The 22,664-nt window shown below is 46.5% G+C and overlaps 1 protein-coding gene across 1 annotated transcript in view; it reads left to right on the top strand.

Moving 5' to 3' along the window:
* Positions 1–22,664, top strand: part of pgm2l1 (phosphoglucomutase 2-like 1) — a 77,043-nt gene that overhangs the window by 31,655 nt on the left and 22,724 nt on the right. Inside the window, exons 5-7 of the mRNA XM_078401942.1 lie at positions 2,697–2,780; positions 3,997–4,190; positions 13,039–13,228. Coding sequence (XP_078258068.1) covers positions 2,697–2,780; positions 3,997–4,190; positions 13,039–13,228 — 468 coding nt within the window. The remainder of the gene's footprint in view (positions 1–2,696; positions 2,781–3,996; positions 4,191–13,038; positions 13,229–22,664) is intronic.

Genomic DNA, 22,664 nt, shown 5'->3' with positions numbered 1-22,664 from the left:
CAAGCGTTCACATCAAAGGGAAAAAGGTCTTCTCTAGTTTTCTTGTGCAGGCAATAAACTTATTATCATGAAACCTAATTTGTTACTAATGTACACACCACTGACAATCTCAGTCAGAGCACTTATTTTGACTGGAAAATTTCACATGGCATTGTTTTGCAGCTAAATCATGTTATTTGGGCAATGTAGAAGGACACTTTTTATTCAACCTCTTATGGAACTTTAATTTAGTTTAGTGATACAGCGTGGGAACAGGCCCTTTGGCCCACCGAGTCCGCACCGACCTGCGATCCCTGCACACTAACACCATCCTACACACACCAGGGACAATTTACATTTATATCAAGCCAATTACCCTACAAACCTGTACGTCTTTGGAGTGCGGGAGGAAACCGGAGATCTCGGAGAAAACCCACGCAGGTCACGGGGAGAACGTACAAACTCCGTACAGACAGCACCCGTAGTCAGGGTCTCTGGCACGGGGAAGCAGCAACTCTGCCTTTGTGCCACCATGCCATTGTACTATTGGATAGAACTTGGTGTTGTCTTTGTACTTTCTCGTGCTTCCTTTATATTGAGCCTACAACTTAGCACTGAATCAGGACATGAAGTTTGGAAGTCTGACTTATAAGTTGAGGCTGGATAGGCTGTGTTTTTTCCCCCCTGGAATATAGGAGGCTGAGGTGTGACCTCATAGATGCATAAAATCATGAGGGGCAGAGTAGCAGTCTTCTCCCAGCGCAGGGGATTGATAATAAAGTGTCTATCAATGAATCGATCTAAAACCAGAGGACATGGATTTCAGGTGAGGGAGTACGTACATGGAATGAGCCACTAGAAGAAGTGGTAGAAGGGGTACAATTACATTGGATCTTATAGAAATGTATAAAATTATAAAAGGACTGGACAAGCTAGTTGCAGGAAAAATGTTCCCAATGTTGGGGGAGCCCAGAACCAGGAGACATAGTCTAAGAATAAAGGGGAGGCCATTTAAAACTGAGATGAGAAAAAACTTTTTCACCCAGAGAATTGTGAATTTGTGGAATTCTCTGCCACAGAGAGCAGTGGAGGCCAATTCACTGGATGAATTTAAAAGAGGGTTAGATAGAGCTCTAGGGGTAGCAGAATCGAGGATATGGGGAGAAAGCAGGCATGGGTTACTGATTGTGAATGATCAGCCATAATCACTATGAATGGCGGTGCTGGCTCAAAGGGCCAAATGGCCTCCTGCACCTATTTTCTATGTTTCTATTATGACAATTAAAAGATGCCTGAGAGGTACATGGATAGGAGCTTAAAAGACACTTGGGCAGGTCATGGATACAAAAGGTTTGGAGGGATTTTGCCCAGGTGTAGGCAAGTTGGGACAAGGAGCCTATTTCCGTGCTGGAAACAGCAATTAGCAATGTCTACAAACAGATCAGCTTCTGGCTTCCCCAGCGTGGTCTTGTTTGCGCACTGAATGACTGATAACTAATTCCACACAGAATCCACACAAAGACTGGGCGCAGTCCTTCTCGTTCATCGCGGTGAGAAGGAATCCTTCTCATAATTAATGCTGACTACAGGTGCTGTTTATGTACGAAGTTTGTACGTTCTCCCCGTGACCTGCGTGGGTTTTCTCCGAGATTTTCGGTTTCCTCCCACACTCCAAAGATGTACAGGTTTGTAGGTTAATTAGCTTGGTAAATGTAAAAAATTGTCCCTCGTAGCTGTAGGGTAGTGTTAATGTGCGGAGATCGCTGTTCGGCGCGGACCCGGTGGGCCGAAGGGCTTGTTTCCGCACTGTATCTCTGAACGCGCTGAGTTTCTCCAGCAGATCATTTTTGTTCAAGATTCTCAAATCTGACAAAGGCTCCTCCTCTACCTGGAACATTAACTGTTTCTTTTTATAAGCAGTAACCTCGCTAAATGTTTCCAGTATGTTCTGTTTTTATTTCTGATCTCCAGAATCTGCAGATTATAAAAAAAAGATATTCAGAATTCATTTGGTAAATCGGCAATAGACACAAAATGCTGGAGTAACTCATTGCTGGGCCAGGCAGCATCACTGGAGAGAAGGAATGGGTGACGTTTCGGGTCGAGACCCTTCTTCAGACTGATGTCAGGGGAGAGGGAGATACATCGAGAAGGAAGTGTAAGGTGTGAAAATAGGACAAAGGGAATGGAGAACTAGGGAAATGTAGAAATGATCATTGTTAGCTGGGAGAAGGCGACAACAAAGCAAACAGAGATAAAATGTAGTCTGAGACAGTAAGACTGGTATGAGCACTGGGAAGAGGGAGGGATGGAGAGAGAGGGAAAGCAAGAGTTACTTGAAGTTAGAGAAGTCAATGCTCATACCACTGGGGTGTAAGCTGCTCAAGTGAAATATGAGGTGCTGTTCTTCCAATTTACGCTGGGCCTCGCTCTGACAACGGAGGAGCCCCCAGACAGAAAGGTCAGTGTGGGAATGGGAGTGAGTGTTTAGCAACCGGGAGATCAGGTAGGTTTAGGCATAGGAGAGACACAAAATACTGGAGTAACTCAGCAGGACAAGTAGCATCTCTGGAGAGAAGGAATGGGTGATATTTCGGGTCGAGACCCTACTTTAGACTGCATCTGCATCTGCAGTTCTTTCCTACCCTTAGGCATAGGGTAGTAAATTGGCAAACTGTTTATTGATTGTTAACTGCACTGTTTTTCCCCCCTCCCAGCCCTATGCTGTTCGGCAGCTTCATGTTGCAGCTGGTGTGATGATTACTGCGTCACATAATCCCAAGGAAGACAATGGATATAAGGTACACAGTGTGGTGGCTGATTGATTTACAAACACCTTATGATTTGGTACTGTGGCTTGCTTTTGAACACCTTTGGTGTTGGTTTTATTATTGTCACGTGTTCCGAGGTACAGTAGGAATGGGTGACGTTTCGGGTCGAGACCCTTCTTCAGACTGATCAAATATTTAGGGCGGTCATGGGGGTGCAGCGGTAGAGTTGCTGCCTTACAGCGAATGCACCGCCGGGGACCCGGGTTTGATCTCGACCTCAGGTGCTGTCAGTACGGAATTTGTGATTATGTGGGTTTTCTCCGAGATCTTCGGTTTGCTCCCACACTCCAAAGATGTACAGGTTTGTAGGTTAATTGGCTTGTTAAATGTAATAATTGTCCTTAGTGTTAGTGTGCGAGGATCGCTGGTCAGTGCGGACACAGTGGGTCGAAGAGCCTGTTTCCGCGCTGTATCTCTAAACTAAACTAAACTAAAGCATGTGTAGTCTTTTGCATGCAACCAAAACTTTTCACTCTACCTCTGTACACGTGGCAATAAACAAAACTCAAACTCAAACCCCTCCACAAATAGTTATCGGTGAGCATTACTTTAATTATCCTAACAAGAGTACATAGCTTTAAGGTGAGAGGGGCAAAATAGAAAGGAAATATGCATGATGTTTTTTTAAAACAGAAGTTGGTGGATGTCTGGAACGCACTGCCTGGGGGGATGATGAAGACAGATATAATACAGGCATTAAAGGGGGTTTTAGATAGTCAAGAGTGTTGAATTGTCATCCATACCAAAATGGAATTATGCAATTCACACTTGCAGCAACATAACAGGTTTGTAGGTTAATTGGCTTGGTTAATGTAAAAATTGTCGTAGTCCGTAGTTGGGATCCAACTCGGGTCTCTGGCGCTGTGAGGCAGCAACTCTACCACCGCTCCACCATGTCCCCTTTACATGATTTTGTAAACATAACCAGGGACAATTTTGGTCATAAACACAGTGCTCAATAGATAACCTAATAAACAAAAAGTGTATTAGTGCACACAAATATGCAGGTAATGGAGGGATTTGGATCACATGCAAGCAGAGGAGATTAGTTTAACCTGCTGTCGGGTTCAGCATGGACATTGTGGGCAGCAGGGCCTGTTCCTGTGTTGGACTGTTCTACGTTCTAATAGCATTCTTCCAACTTTCTGATTTTGGGTGGCAAGTTATTTCTGCTTCTGTTTCACAGGTCTATTGGGAAAATGGCGCACAGATTGGTGCTCCTCACGACAAGAGAATCCTGCAGTGTATAGAGGAAAACCTGGAGCCCTGGCAGGAGTCCTGGAACGAGAACTTGTCTGATGTCAGCCCGTTGCGGCAGGACCCTCTGAATGAAATCTCAGCACTTTACATGGAAGATCTGAAACGGCTGTGCTTTCACAGGTTAGAGCTTGCAATTGTGGAAACAAGGAACTACAGGCACTGGCTTGCGCAAAAGGAAGTAAAGTGCTGGAGTAACTCAACGGATCAGGCAGCATCTCTGGAGACCACGGATGGGTGACGTTTCTGGTCGGGGTCCTTCTTCAGACCCACAAACCCCCTCCCCAACAATTGGTCTGAAGAAGGGTCTAACACTATCCTACACACACTAGGGACAATTTATACCATTTTTACTGAAGCCAATCAACCTACAAACCTGTAAGCCTTTGAAGTGTGGGAGGAAACTGGTGCACCCAGAGAAAACCGCACAGGTCATGGGGAAAAGGTACAAGCTCCGTACAGACAGCACCCGTAATCGGGATCCAACTCGGGTCTCTGGCGCTGTGAGGCAGCAACTCTACCACCGTGTCGCCTTTACATGATTTTGTTTTCATCTAATTTTCATACACCTGTGAGCAAGCGACCTACAGAAAATATATATAACATATTGCCAGCGATAGTCTTACTCTGTCTGCCGAACCTTACACTTATCTGAATTGAACACTATTTGTAACCCCCTCCCCTTTCCCAGATCTCCCTCTATCTTCCTGTCTCCACCTATATCCTTCCTTTGTCCCACCCCCGACATCAGTCTGAAGAAGGGTCTCGACCCGAAACGTCACCCATTCCTTCTCTCCTGAGTTGCTGCCTGACCTGCTGAGTTACTCCAGCATTTTGTGAATAAATACCTCTGATTTGTACCAGCATCTGCAGTTATTTTCCTACACCATTTGCAATTCCTCAGCTCCCTTATCAAGATCCCACTGTAATTTTTGACAACCTTCTTAACTGTTTACGATATTGCAAACATACTAACCATGCCTTATACATTCTCATCCAAATTATTATTTAAATAAATGATGAACACCAATGGGCAACAATAATTTAATAATCTTAAATCATTCTGGTGCTATCATGATTGCTTGAAATTCTACTTCATACAAATTGTAAACCAGGAACTCACTTCCACGGCTTTTCGCTCGCTGTACCTCGGTACACGTGACAATAAACTGAACTGAACTACAACAGAAGCTGCTGAAGCTCAATGCAAACTGAAAGTTACAAAACTGGGTTTGGCAGACTTTTAGCGGACAGTTAATTTCCCCGGTATGGGACGAATAAAGGAATACATTATATTATTATTATACGGTTTATTGAATTCAGCTTTACTGAACCAAAGTGCGAGCTGCTTCCCGACAGCGCCAGAGATCCATGTTGGATCCTGACTACAGATGCAGTCTGTACAGAGTTTGTACTTTCTACCCGTGACCTGCATGACAATAGACAATAGGTGCAGGAGTAGGCCATTCAGCCGTTCAATGTGATCATGGCTGATCATTCTCAATCAGTACCCCGTTCCTGCCTTCTCCCCCTACCCCCTGACTCCGCTATCCTTAAGAGCTCCATCTAGCTCTCTCTTGAAAGCATTCAGAGAATTGGCCTCCACTGCCTTCTGAAGCAGAGAATTCCACAGATTTACAACTCTCTGACTGGAAAAGTTTTTCCTCATCTCTGTTCTAAATGGCCTGCTCCTTATTCTTAAACTGTGGCTCCTGGTTCTGGACTCCCCCAACATTGGGAACATGTTTCCTGCCTCTAATGTGTCCAACCTTTTAATAATCTTGTACGTTTCTATAAGATCCCCTCTCATCCTTCTAAATTCCAGTGTATACAAGCCTAGTCGCTCCAGTCTTTCAACATATGACAGTCCCGCCATTCCGGAAGTTTTCTCCGGGATCTTCGATTTGATTCCACACTCCAAAGACGTGCAGGTTTGTAGGTTAATTGGCTTGGAATTCATTTAAATTATCCCTAGTGTGTGTAGGATAGTGTTACTGTGCGGGGTTCACAGGTTGGTGCGGACTCGGTGGTCCGAAGGGCCTGTTTCCGCGCTGTAATCTCTAAACCAAACTAAACAAAGGATGTGGTAGAGTTAAGATGCAAATCAGACGTGAAGCAGCAACAAGATTAAATAGATCTGAAAGATGATCAACCGTACCTCAGGTCATGTGAAAAATGGCCTCTGATTTGTTTAGTCAGCAAGACAAGTGGTTCAACATTTCATTGAGGGTCAAATTTTGACATTAGCATCTTCAGGTGCTATAATTTAGGTGCTTTGTGCAGCGGTAGAGTTGCTGCCTCACAGCACCAGAGACCCGGGTTCGATCCTGACTACGGGTGCCGTCTGCACGGAGTTTGTATGTTCTCCCCATGACCTGCGTGGGCTTTCTCCGGGTGCTCCGATTTCCCCCCACACTCCGAAGAAGTACAGATTTGCAGGTTTATTGGCTTGGAATTCATGTAAATTGTCCCTAATGTGTGCATGATAGTGCTAGTGTGCGGGGATTGCTGGTCGGCATGTACCCAGTGGGCCAAATGGCCTGTTTCAGCGCTGTATCTAAACTAAATTAAAAATAAAAGGTAGGCACAAAATGCTGGAGTAACTCAGCGGGTCAGGCAGCAACTCTACCGGGAGAGAAGGTATGGGTGATGTTTCGGGTCGAGACCAGTCTGAAGAAGGATCTCGACCTGAAACATCACCCGTTCCTTCTCTCCCGAGATGTTGCCTGACCCGCTGAGTTACTCCAGCAATTTTGTCTCCCTACGATTTTAACCAGCATCTGCAGTTTTTTCCTACTAAATTAAAAATAAGTTTTATTAGCATCTAAAATTCATTGTTTTTTACATTGTAGAACATGTTAGTGTTTTTGAACACTGGGAATGAAAAATCAATCATTTTCAAAAACAATTCCCAAGCACTCAAGGCAACTATTGATTTCCAGTGCAAAACGAGCAGAGAATTAGGTCAGGTCTGATGCTTCTTCAATGCAGATCAATCCCTCATTTAATCTCACTCGCAGCTGCTGTGGTTTTGAAATAATTTGTTGAAATGTTTAGGCTTTCACTTTAAAAAGCCAATACTCCCCCTCGCTGCGCACTGGAAAAGATGTGACCTTGCCGTCAGCAGCCCGCGTGCGGCTGATCGATTTGGGCAAATGTTCAAGGGTTTCTTTCTCTTCTCCTCTGTTCTGCATCTCCCATGTGTCAGGGTTGAGAGTGTGAATGGTCTTTTTTTTTGCCAAATGCATCTTAAAAGGGCGGCAAAGCGGCGCAGCTGGGTAGACCAGCCTCGTCGATCTCGAGTGCTGTCTGTGTGGAGTTTGCACATGGGGGTTTTCTCCAGGTGCTCCGGGTTCACTTCAGTTTAGTTTATTGTCACGTGCACCGAGTGAAAAGCTTTTGTTACGTGCTAACCAGTCAGTGGAAAGACAATTTATTTATTTTTCTTTATATCAAAAAATACTTTATTCAAGTAATAAATATTTACAAAACGTCTTCTTTTCATAAACCCCATCTGACATTTCCGGAGGTTACACATTCAATGCAGATATTCATTTCCAAATTTACACAGACATTTACACACAGTCCCTTATTTGGAGGGGCGTCTCCACCACACCCTGCCCCCCATGTCCAGCAGCGGAAAGACCCTGATTACAATCGAGCCATTCGCAGTATACAGATACAGGATAAAGGGAATGCCAGCAAAGTCTGATCAAAGAAAGACCGAGGGTCACCACTGAGGTAGATAGTGATTCAGCATTGCTGTCTAGTTGTGGGAGGATGGCCACGCACATCCCAAAGATGTGCGGGTTTGTAGGGTAGTTGGCCTCTGTAAAAGCACCCCCAGTGTGTAGGGAGTGGATGAGAAAGTGGGATAACATGGAACTAGTGTGAACGGGTGATCAGTGGTCAGTGTGAACTCAGCGAGCTAATGGGCCTGTTTCTATGCTGTGGATCTAAACTAAACTAAATTACACTTAGAACTATCAAAGGGAGTTTTGTACACAGGAAGAAAATAACTTTAAATCAGTTCCCATCTTTTTAAAACCTTATAGACCCTCAGCATTACATCTCTGTTTTTGTATTCCAGTCCTCTTGATGTGAATGTTAGCATTGAATTTGCCTTCCTTACACCTGCTCCATAATCAAATGACTGTTCTGTGTTTCTCTGTCCCCCTCCCCCTCTCTTCCCCCCCTCTCTTCCCCCTTCTCTTCCCCCCTCTCTTCCCACCTCTCTTCCCCCCCTCACTTCCCCCCCTCACTTCCCCCCCCTCTCTTCCCCCCTCTTTCCCCCCCCTCTCTTCCCCCCCTCTCTTCCCCCCCCTCTCTTCCCCTCAACACCACTCCCCACCTCTTGTAATGCTATGGTCTATTTTCTCTTTCTAATTGTTTTTGCATTAACTTCGTTTTTTTATGCAGTCTTATCCCTTTGAATGTTACATGTACTTTGTGATTTGTTTTTGTGTGTGTGTGTCCACATGCCTGTGCCTCGGCAAGTAACATTTCTGTGTACCTGTATCCACTGTACTCGTGCTTTTGGCAATAAACTCGACTTGAAACTTGCCTGGATTTCCTGGTTTTCTCTCATCCTTTCTCCTACTTCTTTCTCCTTTTCTTTTCCTAATTGCGACTCTTTAAATTGGTTTCCGTTTGTGCAGAAATTAGGATTTAGGATTAGGATTTAATTTAGTTTAATCTAATATTTGATATATATTCAAATCTATTCAAAGCCTGGGAGGACTTGTAACATGCTTATTTTCTCTAGAGTCATAGAGTGATAATGTGGAAACAGGCCCAACTTGCCCACGCGCCCGTAGTCAGGATCGAACCTGAGTCTCCGGCGCTGCATTCGCTGTAAGGCAGCAACTCTACCGCTGCGTCACCGTGCCTCCAGCACTCTGTGCCTTATTTCCCTTAGTTCCATGCTAAGAGAGGATTTTTCTTTTTAATGCCACACATTTTACCCATTGTTAATTCTACACCAGCGTTCAGTGTTTCCTCTTACGGACACAATGGAACCCGCGCCTTCCGTGTGCCCATTAATAACCTTCTGAATCAACTGCCCGCACTTTTCAACGTGTCGTGTCAAATCTATACACAGCTCACCAACTCCGATCCTCTGCTCGTACCGACAGTGCTCAGTCCCCTAGATCTACGCAATCTCCTGGTTCCTCAACACTTTAACTCCCACACCCATTCCCACATTGACCTTTTCCTTCAGAGTGAAGCCCAACGCAAATTTGAGGAACAGCACCTCGTATTTCGCTTGGGCAGTTTACAACCCAGCAGTAAGAATATTGACTTCTCTAACTTCAAGTAACCCTTGTTTTCCGTCTCTCTCCGTCCCTCCCCCACCCTGGTTCTCCGACTAGTTTCACTGTCCTGATTAATTTTACTGTTTATATGCCTCCTTGTCACCTTCCCCTCAGCTAACAATGAACCATTCTACAATCCCTTAGCCGCATCTGTTTTGATCTGTCATTTTCACACCTTGCCCTTCCATATCTCTAGTCTCCCTCCACTCTGACTCAGTCTGAAGAAGGGTCTCGACCCGAAACGTCACCCATTCCTTCTCCCCACAGATGCTGCCTGTGCCACTGAGTTACTCCAGCATTTAGTGTCTGTCTTCACGGGGTGGACAGGTGATGTTTTGGGACGGGACCCTTCTTCAGACTCCGTTTGAGTCGGGATTCAGATGAGAGTGGGAAGAATTAATAGCGCAGCGCGGTGGCGCAGCAGTAGAGCTGCTGCCTCACAGCGCCAGAGACCAGGTTCCATCCTGACTACAGGTGCTGTCTGTACAGAGTTTGCACATTCTCCCCGTGACCTGTGTGGGTTTTCTCCGGGTGTTTCGGTTTCCTCCCACACTCCAAAGGCGTACAGGTCTGAAGACAAGTCTCCTTCTCTCCAGAGATGCTGCCTGTCCCGCTGAGTTACTCCAGCTTTTTTTGTCTATCTTGGGTGTCACTGCTCTGATAAAGGCTCATTAACCCGGAACAATTTTTCTCCTGGTGCAGAATGCTGCCTGACCTGCTGACTATTTCCAGCACTTTCTATTTATGTTTCATAATTCTAACAAGCTTGTTTCAGTCCTGTGAATAAGGTATTCGACCTCTTAATAATAAATCAAAATATCCATTGAGATCGAGGATCCAGGCAGATCATATTTAGACACAGAATGCTGAAGTAACTCGGTGGGACAGGCAGTATCTCTGGAGAGAAGGAATGGGTGATGTTTCATAGAAACATAGAAAATAGGTGCAGGAGGAGGCCATTTGCCCCTTCGAGCCAGCACCGTCATTCATTGTCATCATGGCTGATCATCCACAATCAGTAACCCGTGCCTGCCTTCTCCCCATATCCCTTGATTCCACTAGCCCCCAGAGCTCTATCTAACTCTTTTAATTTCATCCAGTGAATTGGCCTCCACTGCCCTCCGTGGCAGAGAATTCCACAAATTCATAACTCTCTGGGTGAAAAAAATTATTCTTAGCTCAGTTTTCAATGGCCTCCCCTTTATTCTTAGACTGTGGCCCCTGGTTCTGGACTCCCCCAACATAGGAAACATTGTTCCTACATCTAGCTTGTCGAGTCCTTTTATAATTTTATACGTCTCTATAAGATCTCCTCTCATCCTTCTGAACTCCAGTGAATACAAGCCCAGTCTTTCCAATCTTTCCTCATATGACAGTCCCACCATCCCGGGGATTAACCTCGTCAACCTATGCTGCACTGCCTCAATAGCAAGGACGTCCTTCCTCAAATTAGGAGACCAAAACTGCACAAAATACTCCAGATGTGGTCTCACCAGGGCCCTATACTACTGCAGAAGGACCTCTTTACCCCTATCGTTATGAAGGCCAAGATGCCTTTAGCTTTCTTCACTGCCTGCTGTACCTGCACGCTTACTTTCAGTGACTGGTGTACAACGACACCCAGGTCTCGTTGCACTTCCCCTTTACCTAATCTGACACCATTGAGATAATAATCTGCCTTCTTGTTTTTGCCGTCAAAGTGGATAACCTCACATTTATCTACATTATACTGCATCTGCCATGCATCTGCCCACTCACTCAACCTGTCCAAGTCACCCTGCAACCTCCTAACATCCTCTTCGCAGTTCACACTGCCACCCAGCTTTGAGTCATCAGCAAACTTGCTAGTGTTACTTCTAATTCCATCATCCAAATCATTAACATATATTGTAAATAGTTGCGGCCCCAGCACCGAGCCCTGCAGCACTCCAATCTCCACTGCCGGCCATTCTAAAAAGGACTCGTTTATTCTTACTCTTTGCTTCTTGTCTGCCAACCAATTCTCTATCCATGTGTATACCCTACCCCCAATACCATGTGCTCTAATTTTACTCATCAACCTCCTGTGTGGGACCTTATCAAAGGCTTTCTGAAAGTCCAGATACACTGCATCCACTGGCTCTCCTTCATCCATTCTACTTGTCACATCCTCAAAAAATCCCAGAAGATTAGTCAAGCATGATTTCCCTTTCATAAATCCATGCTGACTTGGTCCAATCCTTTTACCGCTATCCAAATGCACCGTTATTACCTCTTTAATAATTGACTCCAGCATATTCCCCACCACTGGTGTCAGGCTAACTGGTCTATAATTCCCCGTTTTCTCTCTTGCTCCTTTCTTGAAAAGTGGGATAACATTAGCTACCCTCCAATCCACAGGAACTGATCCTGAATCTATTGAACATTGGAAAATGATCACCAATGCGTCCACGATTTCTTGAGCCACCTCCTTGAGTACACTGTGATGCAGACCATCAGGCCTCATGCAGACTCTCCCCCATTTCCTGTTCGTTTTCGTACAAAAATACTTGTCAATAAAAATCCATATTTAAATGCTGGGTAATAGATGGTTTTCTGCTGTTTTTTTGGAAAAGGTTCTTATTGTTTATAACGATGAGCTGTTCTCTGGCGCCTACACTAATCCATTGAAAGTATACAGTTGCTCCTCGACTTACGATGCTTCGACTTACAATATTTCGACTTTACATTGGTGCAAAAGCGATACACGTTCAGTAGAAACAGTACTTTGAATTTTGATCTTTTCCTGGGCTAGCGATATGCGCTACGATACTCTCTCATGATGCTGGGCAACGGCAGCGAGCCGCAGCTCCCAGTCAGCCTACCGGCTATGATGTTGGGTAGGTTAGATGGCTATGATGTTGGGTAGGTTAGGTGGCTATGATGTTGGGTAGGTTAGGTGTATTAGACAATAGACAATAGGTGCAGGAGTAGGCCATTCGGCCCTTTGAGCCAGCACCGCCATTCAATGTGATCATGGCTGATCATTCTCAATCAGTACCCCGTTCCTGCCTTCTCCCCATACCCCCTGACTCCGCTATCCTTAAGAGACCTATTGTCTATTGTCTATTGTCTAGCTCTCTCTTGAATGCATTCAGAGAATTGGCCTCCACTGCCTTCTGAGGCAGAGAATTCCACAGATTTACAACTCTCTGACTGAAAAAGTTTTTCCTCAACTCCGTTCTAAATGGCCTACCCCTTATTCTTAAACTGTAGCCCCTGGTTCTGGACTCCCCCAACATTGGGAACATGTTTCCTGCCTCTAACGTGTCCAACCCCTTAATAATCTTATATGTTTCGATAAGATCCCCTCTCATCCTTCTAAATTCCAGTGTATACAAGCCTAGTCGCTCCAGTCTTTCAACGTATGACAGTCCCGCCATTTCGGGAATTAACCTAGTAAACCTACGCTGCACGCCCTCAATAGCAAGAATATCCTTCCTCAAATTTGGAGACCAAAACTGCACACATTAAATGCATTTTACAAAGGGTTTATTGGGATGGAACCCCATCGTAAGTCGTGGAGCATCTGCATACTTGTCCTGGATATTTTTACTGTCTGATCCCCTCCTTCACGTGAGTGCTGCTTTAACCCGGTGTAGTGTTGGACACTGAGATGCTTGTTTCCTCCCATTTAGAGAACTCAACAGCAAGACACCGGTCAAGTTTGTGCACACTTCCTTCCACGGCGTTGGGCACGACTATGTGCAGGCAGCGTTCAAGGCGTTCGGCTTTGCTCCACCCATTCCAGTTCCGGAGCAGAAGGATCCAGACCCCGAGTTTTCGACTGTCAAATGTCCCAATCCAGAGGAGGGGGAATGTGTGCTGGTAACAATCATTCTTCCATGTTTTGGAAACTTAGAAACATAGAAAATAGGTGCAAGAGTAGGTCAATCGGCCCTTCGAGCTAGCACCACCATTCAATATGATCATGGAATCAGTACCCCGTTCCTGCTTTTTCCACAACTGGCTGATTCCTTGATCACTTGCATTTCCTTGATCACTGAAGATTGACATGAAATGCTGGAGTAACTCAGCGTGGTGAGCAGCATCTGTGGAGAAAAGGAATGGGTAGACGTTTCGGGTCGAGACCTTTCTTCAGACCCTTGATTATTTGTCTTTATATTACTACACAAAGGGAAACCTGTCCTGTCCCTGGGGAATTTGTGCGGCAATGTAAAGACAAGTGATAGACAATTGACAATAGGTGCAGGAGGAGGCCATTTGGTCTTCGAGCCAGCACCGCCATTCAATGTGATCATGGCTGATCATTCTCAATCAGTACCCCATTCCTGCCTTCTCCCCATACCCCCTGACTCCGCTATCCTTAAGAGCTCTATCTAGCTCTCTCTTGAATGCATTCAGAGAATTGGCCTCCACTGCCTTCTGAGGTAGAGAATTCCACAGATTCACAACTCTCTGACTGAAAAAGTTTTTCCTCATCTCAGTTCTAAATGGCCGACCCCTTATTCTTAAACTGTGGCCCCTGGTTCTGGACTCCCCCAACATTGGGAACATGTTTCCTGCCTCTAACGTGTCCAACCCCTTAATAATCTTATACGTTTCGATAAGATCCCCTCTCATCCTTCTAGTTCCAGTGTTTGCTAGCCTGTACAAGGATTAGTGTAAGTGGGTGGTTAATGGTTGGTGGGGAACCAATGCCTAACGGAATTTTTTTTCCACGCTACATCTTCTTCTTTCATGTCCGTCGTCCATGTTTCAAATATTACATCACTGTCATCGTCCGTCCTGATGCAAGCTTCCGGCGACAATCAGTGGGAGTCGTCACTTGCTACAATCGATGTTGGTGGTCGCAGATTCAGCTCAGGACACTTCCAGTGTCCAGCCCCGCGACGTGGACGCTTCTGCTACGAGGCCTCCACGCTACATGACTCTCAATCTCTGATTTAGTGAGACGGGGGGAGGGGATGTAAATTATGTGCTGATTTAATTGAATCTATTTGGTATTGGTATGAGTTTATTATTATCAGATGTACCTAGACACAGTGAAAAACCTTGCAGGCAAATCATAGCATACATGCGAATGTCAGTTATTGCAAAAGAGAGAAGAAACAGATTGCAGAATTACAGCTGCAGAGAAATTGCAGATTTTTTTTTTTTAAAGTGCACGGGGTTCAGCGAGGTAGATTGGAAGATCGGGAGTTCATGCTCAGCAGGGGGAAGCAATTATTCATGCATCTGGTGGTATGCGCTTTCAAGCTTTTGCATCTCCTGCCCAACAGTAGAGCGGTCACGGTGGAGCAGCGGTAGAGCTGCTGCCTTACAGCGAATGCAGCGCCGGAGACCCGGATTCCATCCCGACTGCGGGTGCTGTCTGTACGGAGTTTGTACGTTCTCCCCGTGATCTGCGTGGGTTTTCTCCGAGATCTTCGGTTTCCTCCCACACTCCGAAGACGTGCAGGTTTGTAGGTTAATTGGCTTGGTAAATGTAAAAAACATTGTCCCTAGTGGGAGTAGGATAGCGGGGATCACTGGTCAACCTGGACCCTGTGGGCCGAAGGGCCTGTTTCCGCCCTGTATCTCTAAACGAAACTATCACTGGTCAACACGAACCCGGTGGGCCGAAGGGCCTGTTTCCGCCCTGTATCTCTAAACTAAACTAAACGTATCGAAACGTATAAGATTATTAAGGGGTTGGACACGTTAGAGGCAGGAAACATGTTCCCAATGTTGGGGGAGTCCAGAACCAGGGGCCACAGTTTAAGCGGCACGGTAGCGCAGCGGTAGAGTTGCTGCTTTACAGCGAATGCAGCGCCGGAGACACAGGTTCGATCCTGACTACGGGTGCTGCACTGTAAGGAGTTTGTACGTTCTCCCCGTGACCTGCGTGGGTTTTCTCCGGGATCTTCGGTTTCCTCCCACACTCCAAAGACGTACAGGTATGTAGGTTAATTGGCTGGGTAAATGTAAAAATTGTCCCTAGTGGGTGTAGGATAGTGTTAATGTACGGGGATCACTGGGCGGCACGGACTTGGAGGGCCGAAAAGGCCTGTTTCCGGCTGTAGATATATGATATGATAATAAGGGGTAGGCCATTTAGAACTGAGATGAGGAAAAACTTTTTCAGTCAGAGAGTTGTGAATCTGTGGAATTCTCTGCCTCAGAAGGCAGTGGGGGCCAATTCTCTGAATGCATTCAAGAGAGAGCTGGATAGAGCTCTTAAGGATAGCGGAGTCAGGGGGTATGGGGAGAAGGCAGGAATGGGGTACTGATTGAGAATGATCAGCCGTGATCACATTGAATGGCGGTGCTGGCTCAAAGGGCCGAATGGCCTCCTCCTGCACCTATTGTCTATTGTCTATAAACTAAACTAAACTGAGAAGAGGGAATGGCCGGGGTGTGAGTTGTCCATGATTATGTTGCTGCATTCCCCAAGGCAGAGTGAAGTGTAGATAGAGTTGTTCGGGAGGAGGCTGGTCTGTGTGATGGACTGGCCTGCATTCACACCTCTCTGCCATTTCTTGCAGTGAACAATTGTTATATCAAGCTGTGATGTATCTGGATAGGATGCTTTCTACACCGATGAGCAAAACATTACAACCTGATGACCCAAAACATTATGGCCACCTGCCTAATATGCTGTTGGTCCTCCGTGTGCAGCCCCATACGCAGCAGGGTGCGATGCACTGTGTATTGTGACACATTCCTCCCGTGACCACCATTAAACTTTTCTGTGACTTGTGCCACAGTCGACCTTCTGTCGGTTCGGACCAGATGGGATAGCCTTCGTTGCCCTCGCGCATCGATGAGCCTTGGGCGCCCAACACCCTGTCTGTCGCCGGTTTGTGGTTTGTCCCTCCTCGGACCACTGTCGGTAGGTACTCACCACTGCTGACCAGGAGCACACAACAAAAGCTTTTCACTACCTCGGTACACGTGACAATAAATTAAACTGCAAACTCCAATGAGGTAGTTCAAGTCTGCTCTCTAGTTGTTGGTAGGATGGTTCCATTTCCTGATATCTCCCTCCTGTGCTCCACCTCGTCATGGTTTGAGACCTGGTCCTCCACATTTGTGTCATCTGTAAACTTGTAAATGGAGTTAGAGCAGAATTTGGCTGCACGGTCACGAGTGTGTAACAAAGTAGAGAACAATAGACAATAGACAATAGAACAGGCCCGAGCACTCATTCTCTGTGGGACACCGGTGTTGAGAATTATCACGGAGGTTGTTTTATCCTATACCTTACTGATGGCGGTCTGTGGGTGGGTCAGGATGTGGACGATCCAGTTGCAGAGGGTGGTGCTGTCACCTAGGCCCATGAGTTTGGAGATTTACCACAACTGTGCTGTCTAAATGCACTCTGCTCTCTGGAGGCAACAACATTGGGATGTTGTCTCTGTCCTCATGTGTGTGTGTGTGTCTCTCTCTCTGTCCGTGTGTTTCTCTCTCTCCCTGTCTGTGTCTCTCTTTGTCCGCCCGTCTGTCTCTCTCTCTCTCTCTCTCTCTCTCTCTCTCTCTCTCTCTCTCTCTCTCTCTCTCTCTCTCTCTCTCTCTCTCTCTGTCTCTGTCTGTCTGTGTGTGTCTCTGTGTCTCTGTGTCTCTCTCTCTGTCTCTGTCTCTCTCTCTGTCTCTGTCTATCTCTCTGTCTCTCTCCCTGTCTCTCTCTCTCTGTCTCTCTCTCTCTCTGTCTCTGTCTCCCTCTGTCTCTCCGTGTCTCCATCTCCCCCACCCCCTGTCTCTCTCTGTGATAATAAAACAGAAAATGCTGGACAAAGCTTTGCAGGTCAGGCAGCTTCCGTTAACAATTCAGGTGTGGAGCCTTCATCAGACTAGCGTGCACTGCACTGGATGTGAGAAATGAACGTGGTATTGAAATGAAGGATCATACCCGATTATATTAAATGTCAGTGCAAGCTGCAGGGGATGAAATGCCAGCTCCTACTCGCGTTTCTCGTGACTAGAAACGGAGAGGTCAGAGTGGGATTTCTCTAGGACTTGACCTGGTCAATGCTGGAAGATTTCCATCTGTGTACCAGCATCTGCAGTTATTTTCTTATACTCCATCTGTGGGAAGACAGGCATGTCATTAAAAACTACCTGCAAAAAAAAACGTTGAACAAGGGGTTGGAGTTTCACAGAGTGCTGGAGTAACTCAGCGGGTCAGGCAGCATCTCTGGAGAAAAGGAATAGGTGACATTTCAGGTCGAGACCCTTCGTCAGGTTTCAACCCGAAACGTCACCTATTCCTTCTCTCCTGTCCCGCGGAGTTACTCCAGCTTTTTGTGTCTATCTTCGGTTGGAAACAAGTTTCCTGTTTGAAATTTGCAGGTGACCCTGAATCTCTGATATCAAGAAGTGCTGGAGTTACTCAGCAGGTCAGGCCGCATCTCGGAGCACATGGACAGGCGATGTTTTGGGTCGGGAACCCTTCAGAGTCTGATGCTGCCTGACTTGCCATGTTACCCCGGCACTTTTCGTGTCCTTTTGTGGATTAACCAGCATCTGCAGTGCTTTGCCTCTGCTATCAAGGTCTTGTGGTCTTAACTAAATACTGACTCTAATTTTAAAAACTTTTAACCCTACTTTCAAAGTGAAAAATTGAAGAATGTTGGGATTGTACGCAGGTTTTTTCAGAGGGCATTGCAAATATAATGAGGTTTCTCCCTCATTCCCAGCATAGCACGCACAAGAGGATAGACACAGAATGCTGGAGTAATTCAGCGCGACAGGCAGCATCTCTGGAGGGAAGGAATTGGTGACGTTTATGTCGAAATCCTACTGCAGAGCCCATTCCTTCTTTCCAGAGTTGCTGCCTGACCCCCTGAGTTACTCCAGCATTTTGTGTCTATCTTTGGTGTAAGCCAGCATCTGCAGTTCCCTCCTACACAGTGCACATACGTGCTGTCATCATCAGTAAAATGTTTGTTCGCAAGGAGTGCACTGAGTGAGACTAAACTACTCCATCTTTGGAGCGTAGGGGGCCGTGGGGGTAGGCAAGATGGTGAGGGGCATGGATACAGTGAATGCTCGCAATCTTTTTCCCAGGGTAGAGGATTCTAAAATTAGGCATAAGGTTAAAGTGAGCGGTGGGACATTTAAGAGGGAGCTCAGGGGCAACCTTTTCCACTCAGTGGGCAGTCTGTATCTGGAAGAAGCTGCCAGAGGAAGCCATAGAAATGGATACAATTGCCACTTTCTGAAGACATTAGGACGGAAATGTAGAAACATAGCAACATAGAAACATAGAAAATAGGTGCAGGCGGAGGCCATTTGGCCCTTCGAACCAGCACCGCCATTCATTGTGATCATGGCTGATCATCCTCAATCAGTAACCCGTGCCTGCCTTCTCCCCATATCCCTTGATTCCACTAGCCCCTAGAGCTCTATCTCTCTCTTAAATTCATTCAGTGAATTGGCCTCCACTGCCTTCTGTGGCAAAGAATTCCACAAATTCACAACTCTCTGGGTGAAAAAGTTTCTTCTCACCTCAGTTTTAAATGGCTTCCCCTTTATTCGTAGACTGTGGCCCCTGGTTCTGGACTCCCCCAACATTGGGAACATTTTTCCTGCATCTAGCTTGTCCAGTCCTTTTATTTTATTCACCTCTATAAGATTCCCTCTCATCCTTCTAAATTCCAGTGTATACAAGCCTAGTCGCTCCAGTCTTTCAACATATGTAGGTTAATTGGCTGGGTAAATGTAAAAAAAATTGTCCCTAGTGGGTGTAGGATAGTGTTAATGTACGGGGATCGCTGGGCGGCACGGACTTGGAGGGCCGAAAAGGCCTGTTTCCGGCTGTATATATATGATATGATATATGATATTTCAACAGTCTTTCAACCTAGTCCCGCCATTCCGGGAATTAACCTAGTGTAGATAGGAATGGTTTAGAGAGTACATGCCAAATGGACTGGCTCAATATGACGACGATGTTGGCTTGGACAAGGCAAGCCAAAGGGCCTTTTAGTCCGAGCTACACAGCTCTGTGATTCAAGAATTGCAGATGCTGGCTTATACCCAGGATAGAAACAAAGTGCTGGAGTAACAGCGGGCCAGGCAGCATCTCTGGAGAAAAAGGATGAGTGACCTTTCGGGTCGGGACCCTTCAAACATTTTCCCAGGTATGAATCTGTAAAAGGTTCCCGACTCCGAAACGTCACCCATCCATTTTTCTTCCAGAGTTGCTGCCTAACCCACTGTGAATCTGTGGAATTCTCTGCCACAGAAGGCAGTGGAGGCCAATTCACTGGATATTCTCAAGAGAGAGTTAGATTTAGCTCTTAGGGCTAACGGAATCAAGGGATATGGGGAGAAAGCAGGAACGGGGTACTGATTGTGGATGATCAGCCATGATCACAGTGAATGGCGGTGCTGGCTCGTAGGGCCGAATGGCCTCCTCCTGCACCTATTTTCTACGTTTCAATGTTTCTATTTCTAGAATGGTTAACCCCATGGTGTGGTGATTTTGAGTGGAGCTTTGACTTCAGTAATTCAATCCCCCTGCCGTTGCCAGCGAAGCCCTTTGCAAATGTCACAGGTCGGACAGGCTGGGGAGCAGTTGCCTTGGCTTGTTGCCCTCTTGGCTCATTGCCGTGCCAGAACCATCACGCAGGCGTGGACACACACTTCCCCGTTTCACTTCTGCCCGCAGAACTGCAGCAAGTGGGAAGTGGCTGTCACGCGATGTTAATTGTTACAGCAGCCCCAGCTGCAACCAGCAACCTGAACCTTTAGGAAAGAGTTGAGGAGAAATGTCTTTATGCTGCCGTAGGAGAGGGTCCAGAGGAGGTTTACGAGAATGATCCCAGGAATGACTGGGTTAACATATGATGAGCGTTTGAAGTAGGGTTGCCAACTTTCTCACTCCCAAATAAGGGACAAAAGGTGACGTCCCCGTGCCGCACGTGACCTCACCCAGCCAGCGGCCACGTGCTCTCGCTCCACCAATTGCAGCCGCCCCGGGCCGGGAGGCGGGTTGCTACGCAACCTCTGTCTGGCGTACGCACTGGGTCCCGCTCCCTGAACACACTCCGTTAGCCTACAGTGTCCGGGCCTACAGTGTCTGGGCCTACAGTGTCCGGGCCTACAGCGGCCTCCGGGCCTACAGTGTCCGGGCCTACAGTGTCTGGGCCTACAGTGTCCGGGCCTACAGCGGCCTCCGGGCCTACAGTGTCTGGACCTACAGTGTCCGGGCCAAATTCAGGACAAGGCCATCCCGTACTGGACAAACCAATTTAACCCAAAATACGGGATATCCCGGCTAATACAGGACAGTTGGCAACCCTAGTTTGAAGGCACTGGGCCTGAACTCACTGGAGTTTAGAAGGATGAAGGGGGACCTCATTGAAACTTACCGAATGGTGAAAGTCCTGGATAAAGTGGATGTGGAGAGGATGTTTCCACCAGTGGGAGAGTGTAGAACCAGAGGTCACAACCTCAGAATGAAAGGACGTTCCTTTGCAAAGGAAATGAAGAGGAACTGCTTTAATCAGAGGGTGGTGAATCTGTAGAATTCATTGCCACAAAAGGCTGTGGAAGCCAAATTAATGAATTCTTTTGAAGGGAAAGATAGATTTTTGATTAGTACAGGTGTCAGGGGTTATGGGGAGAAGGCAGGAGAATGGGGTTAGGAGGGAGAGATAGATCAGCCGTGATTGAATGGCGGAGTAGACTTGATGGGCCGAATGGCCTGATTCTGCTCCTCTCACTCAATACCTCCAATTCTGTGACCAGGGCACCGTTCCTAGTCAGCAAGTGTCAGTGGGCGGCACGGTGGCGCAGCAGTAGAGTTGCTGCCTCACAGCGCTAGAGACCCAGCTTCCATCCCGACCACAGGTGCTGCCTGGATGGAGTTTGCACGTTCTCCCCGTCACCGCGTGGGTTTTGGCCGGGTGATCCTGTCTCCTCCCACAGTCCAAAGACATAGAAACATAGAAAATAGGTACAGGAGGAGACCATTTGGCGCTTCGAGCCAGCACCGCCATTCATTATGATCATGGCTGATCATCCACGATCAGTAACCCGTGCCTGCCTTCTCCCCATATCCATTGATTCCACTAGCCCATGGAGCTCTATCTAACTCCCTTTTAAATTCACCCAGTGAATTAGCCACCACTGCCTTCTGTGGCAGAGAATTCCACAAATTCACAACTCTCTGGGTGAAAAAGTTTCTTCTCACCTCAGTTTTAAATGGCCTCCCCTTCATTCTTAGACTGTGGCCCTTGGTTCTGGACTCCCCCAACATTGGGAACATTTTTCCTACATCTAGCTTGTGCAGTCTTTTTATAATTTTATACGTAAGACGTACAGGTTTGTAGGTTGTTTTCGCCAAAAATTGGAAATTGCCCCGAGTGTGCATGGTAGTGCTGGGGTACGGGCATTAGTGGTCGGCGAGGACTCGGTGGGCCAAAGGGCCTGTTTCCGAGCTGTATCTAGCGTAAACCTTACAGGCAACATGTCCTAGGAGCTGAATTAGGCCATTTAGCCCATCGAGTCTACTTCCCCATTCAATCATGTCTGATCTATCTTTCCCTCTCAACCCCATTCTCCTGCCTTCTCCCCTTTGTCTTTGACACCTGTACTAATCAAGAATCTGTCCATCTCCACTTTAAAAATACCCATTGACTTGGCCTCCACAGCTGTCTGCTGCAATGAATTCTACAGATTCACCACCCTCTGACTAAAGAAATTCCTCCTCATCTCCTTTCTAAAGGAACGTCCTTTAATTCTGAGGCTGTGCCCTCTGGTCCTAGACTCTCCCACTAGTGGAAACATCACATCCACATCCACTTTATCCAGGCCATTCACTACTCGGTAAGTTTCAATGAGGTCCCCTCTCAATCCTTCTAAACTCCAGCGCGTAGAGGCCCAGTGCCGTCAAACGCTCAATGGGCATGTGGTCCAAATGGTCTGGCAAATTATTTAATAATATATGAAACCTCAACAGATAATGTTAACATAAATATTAAAGGAGTGAAGGGATATGTGATAGGACAGGAAGCTAGTGGTTGGCATCAGCCTTGATAATGTTACATGGTGGGGTGAAATTGAGAAGCTTAATGGCCTATTCCTATTAATGACCTATAGGTTATGGGGAGAAGGCAGGAGAATGGGGTTAGGAGGGAGAGATAGATCAGCCATGATTGAATGGCGGAGTAGACTTATTGGGCTGAATGGCCTAATTCTACTCCTATCCCTAAGAAGAATGAGTGGAGAACCTCATTGAAAGGTACAGAATAGTGAAGGGCTTGGATAGAGTGGATGTGGAGAGGATGTTTCCATTTGTGTGAGCGTCTAGGAC

The sequence above is a fragment of the Rhinoraja longicauda genome, chromosome 7 (genome assembly GCF_053455715.1).
Source record: "Rhinoraja longicauda isolate Sanriku21f chromosome 7, sRhiLon1.1, whole genome shotgun sequence".
In the NCBI taxonomy this organism is placed as follows: Eukaryota; Metazoa; Chordata; class Chondrichthyes; order Rajiformes; family Arhynchobatidae; genus Rhinoraja; species Rhinoraja longicauda.
This window is presented reverse-complemented; position numbering and strand designations above follow the sequence as displayed.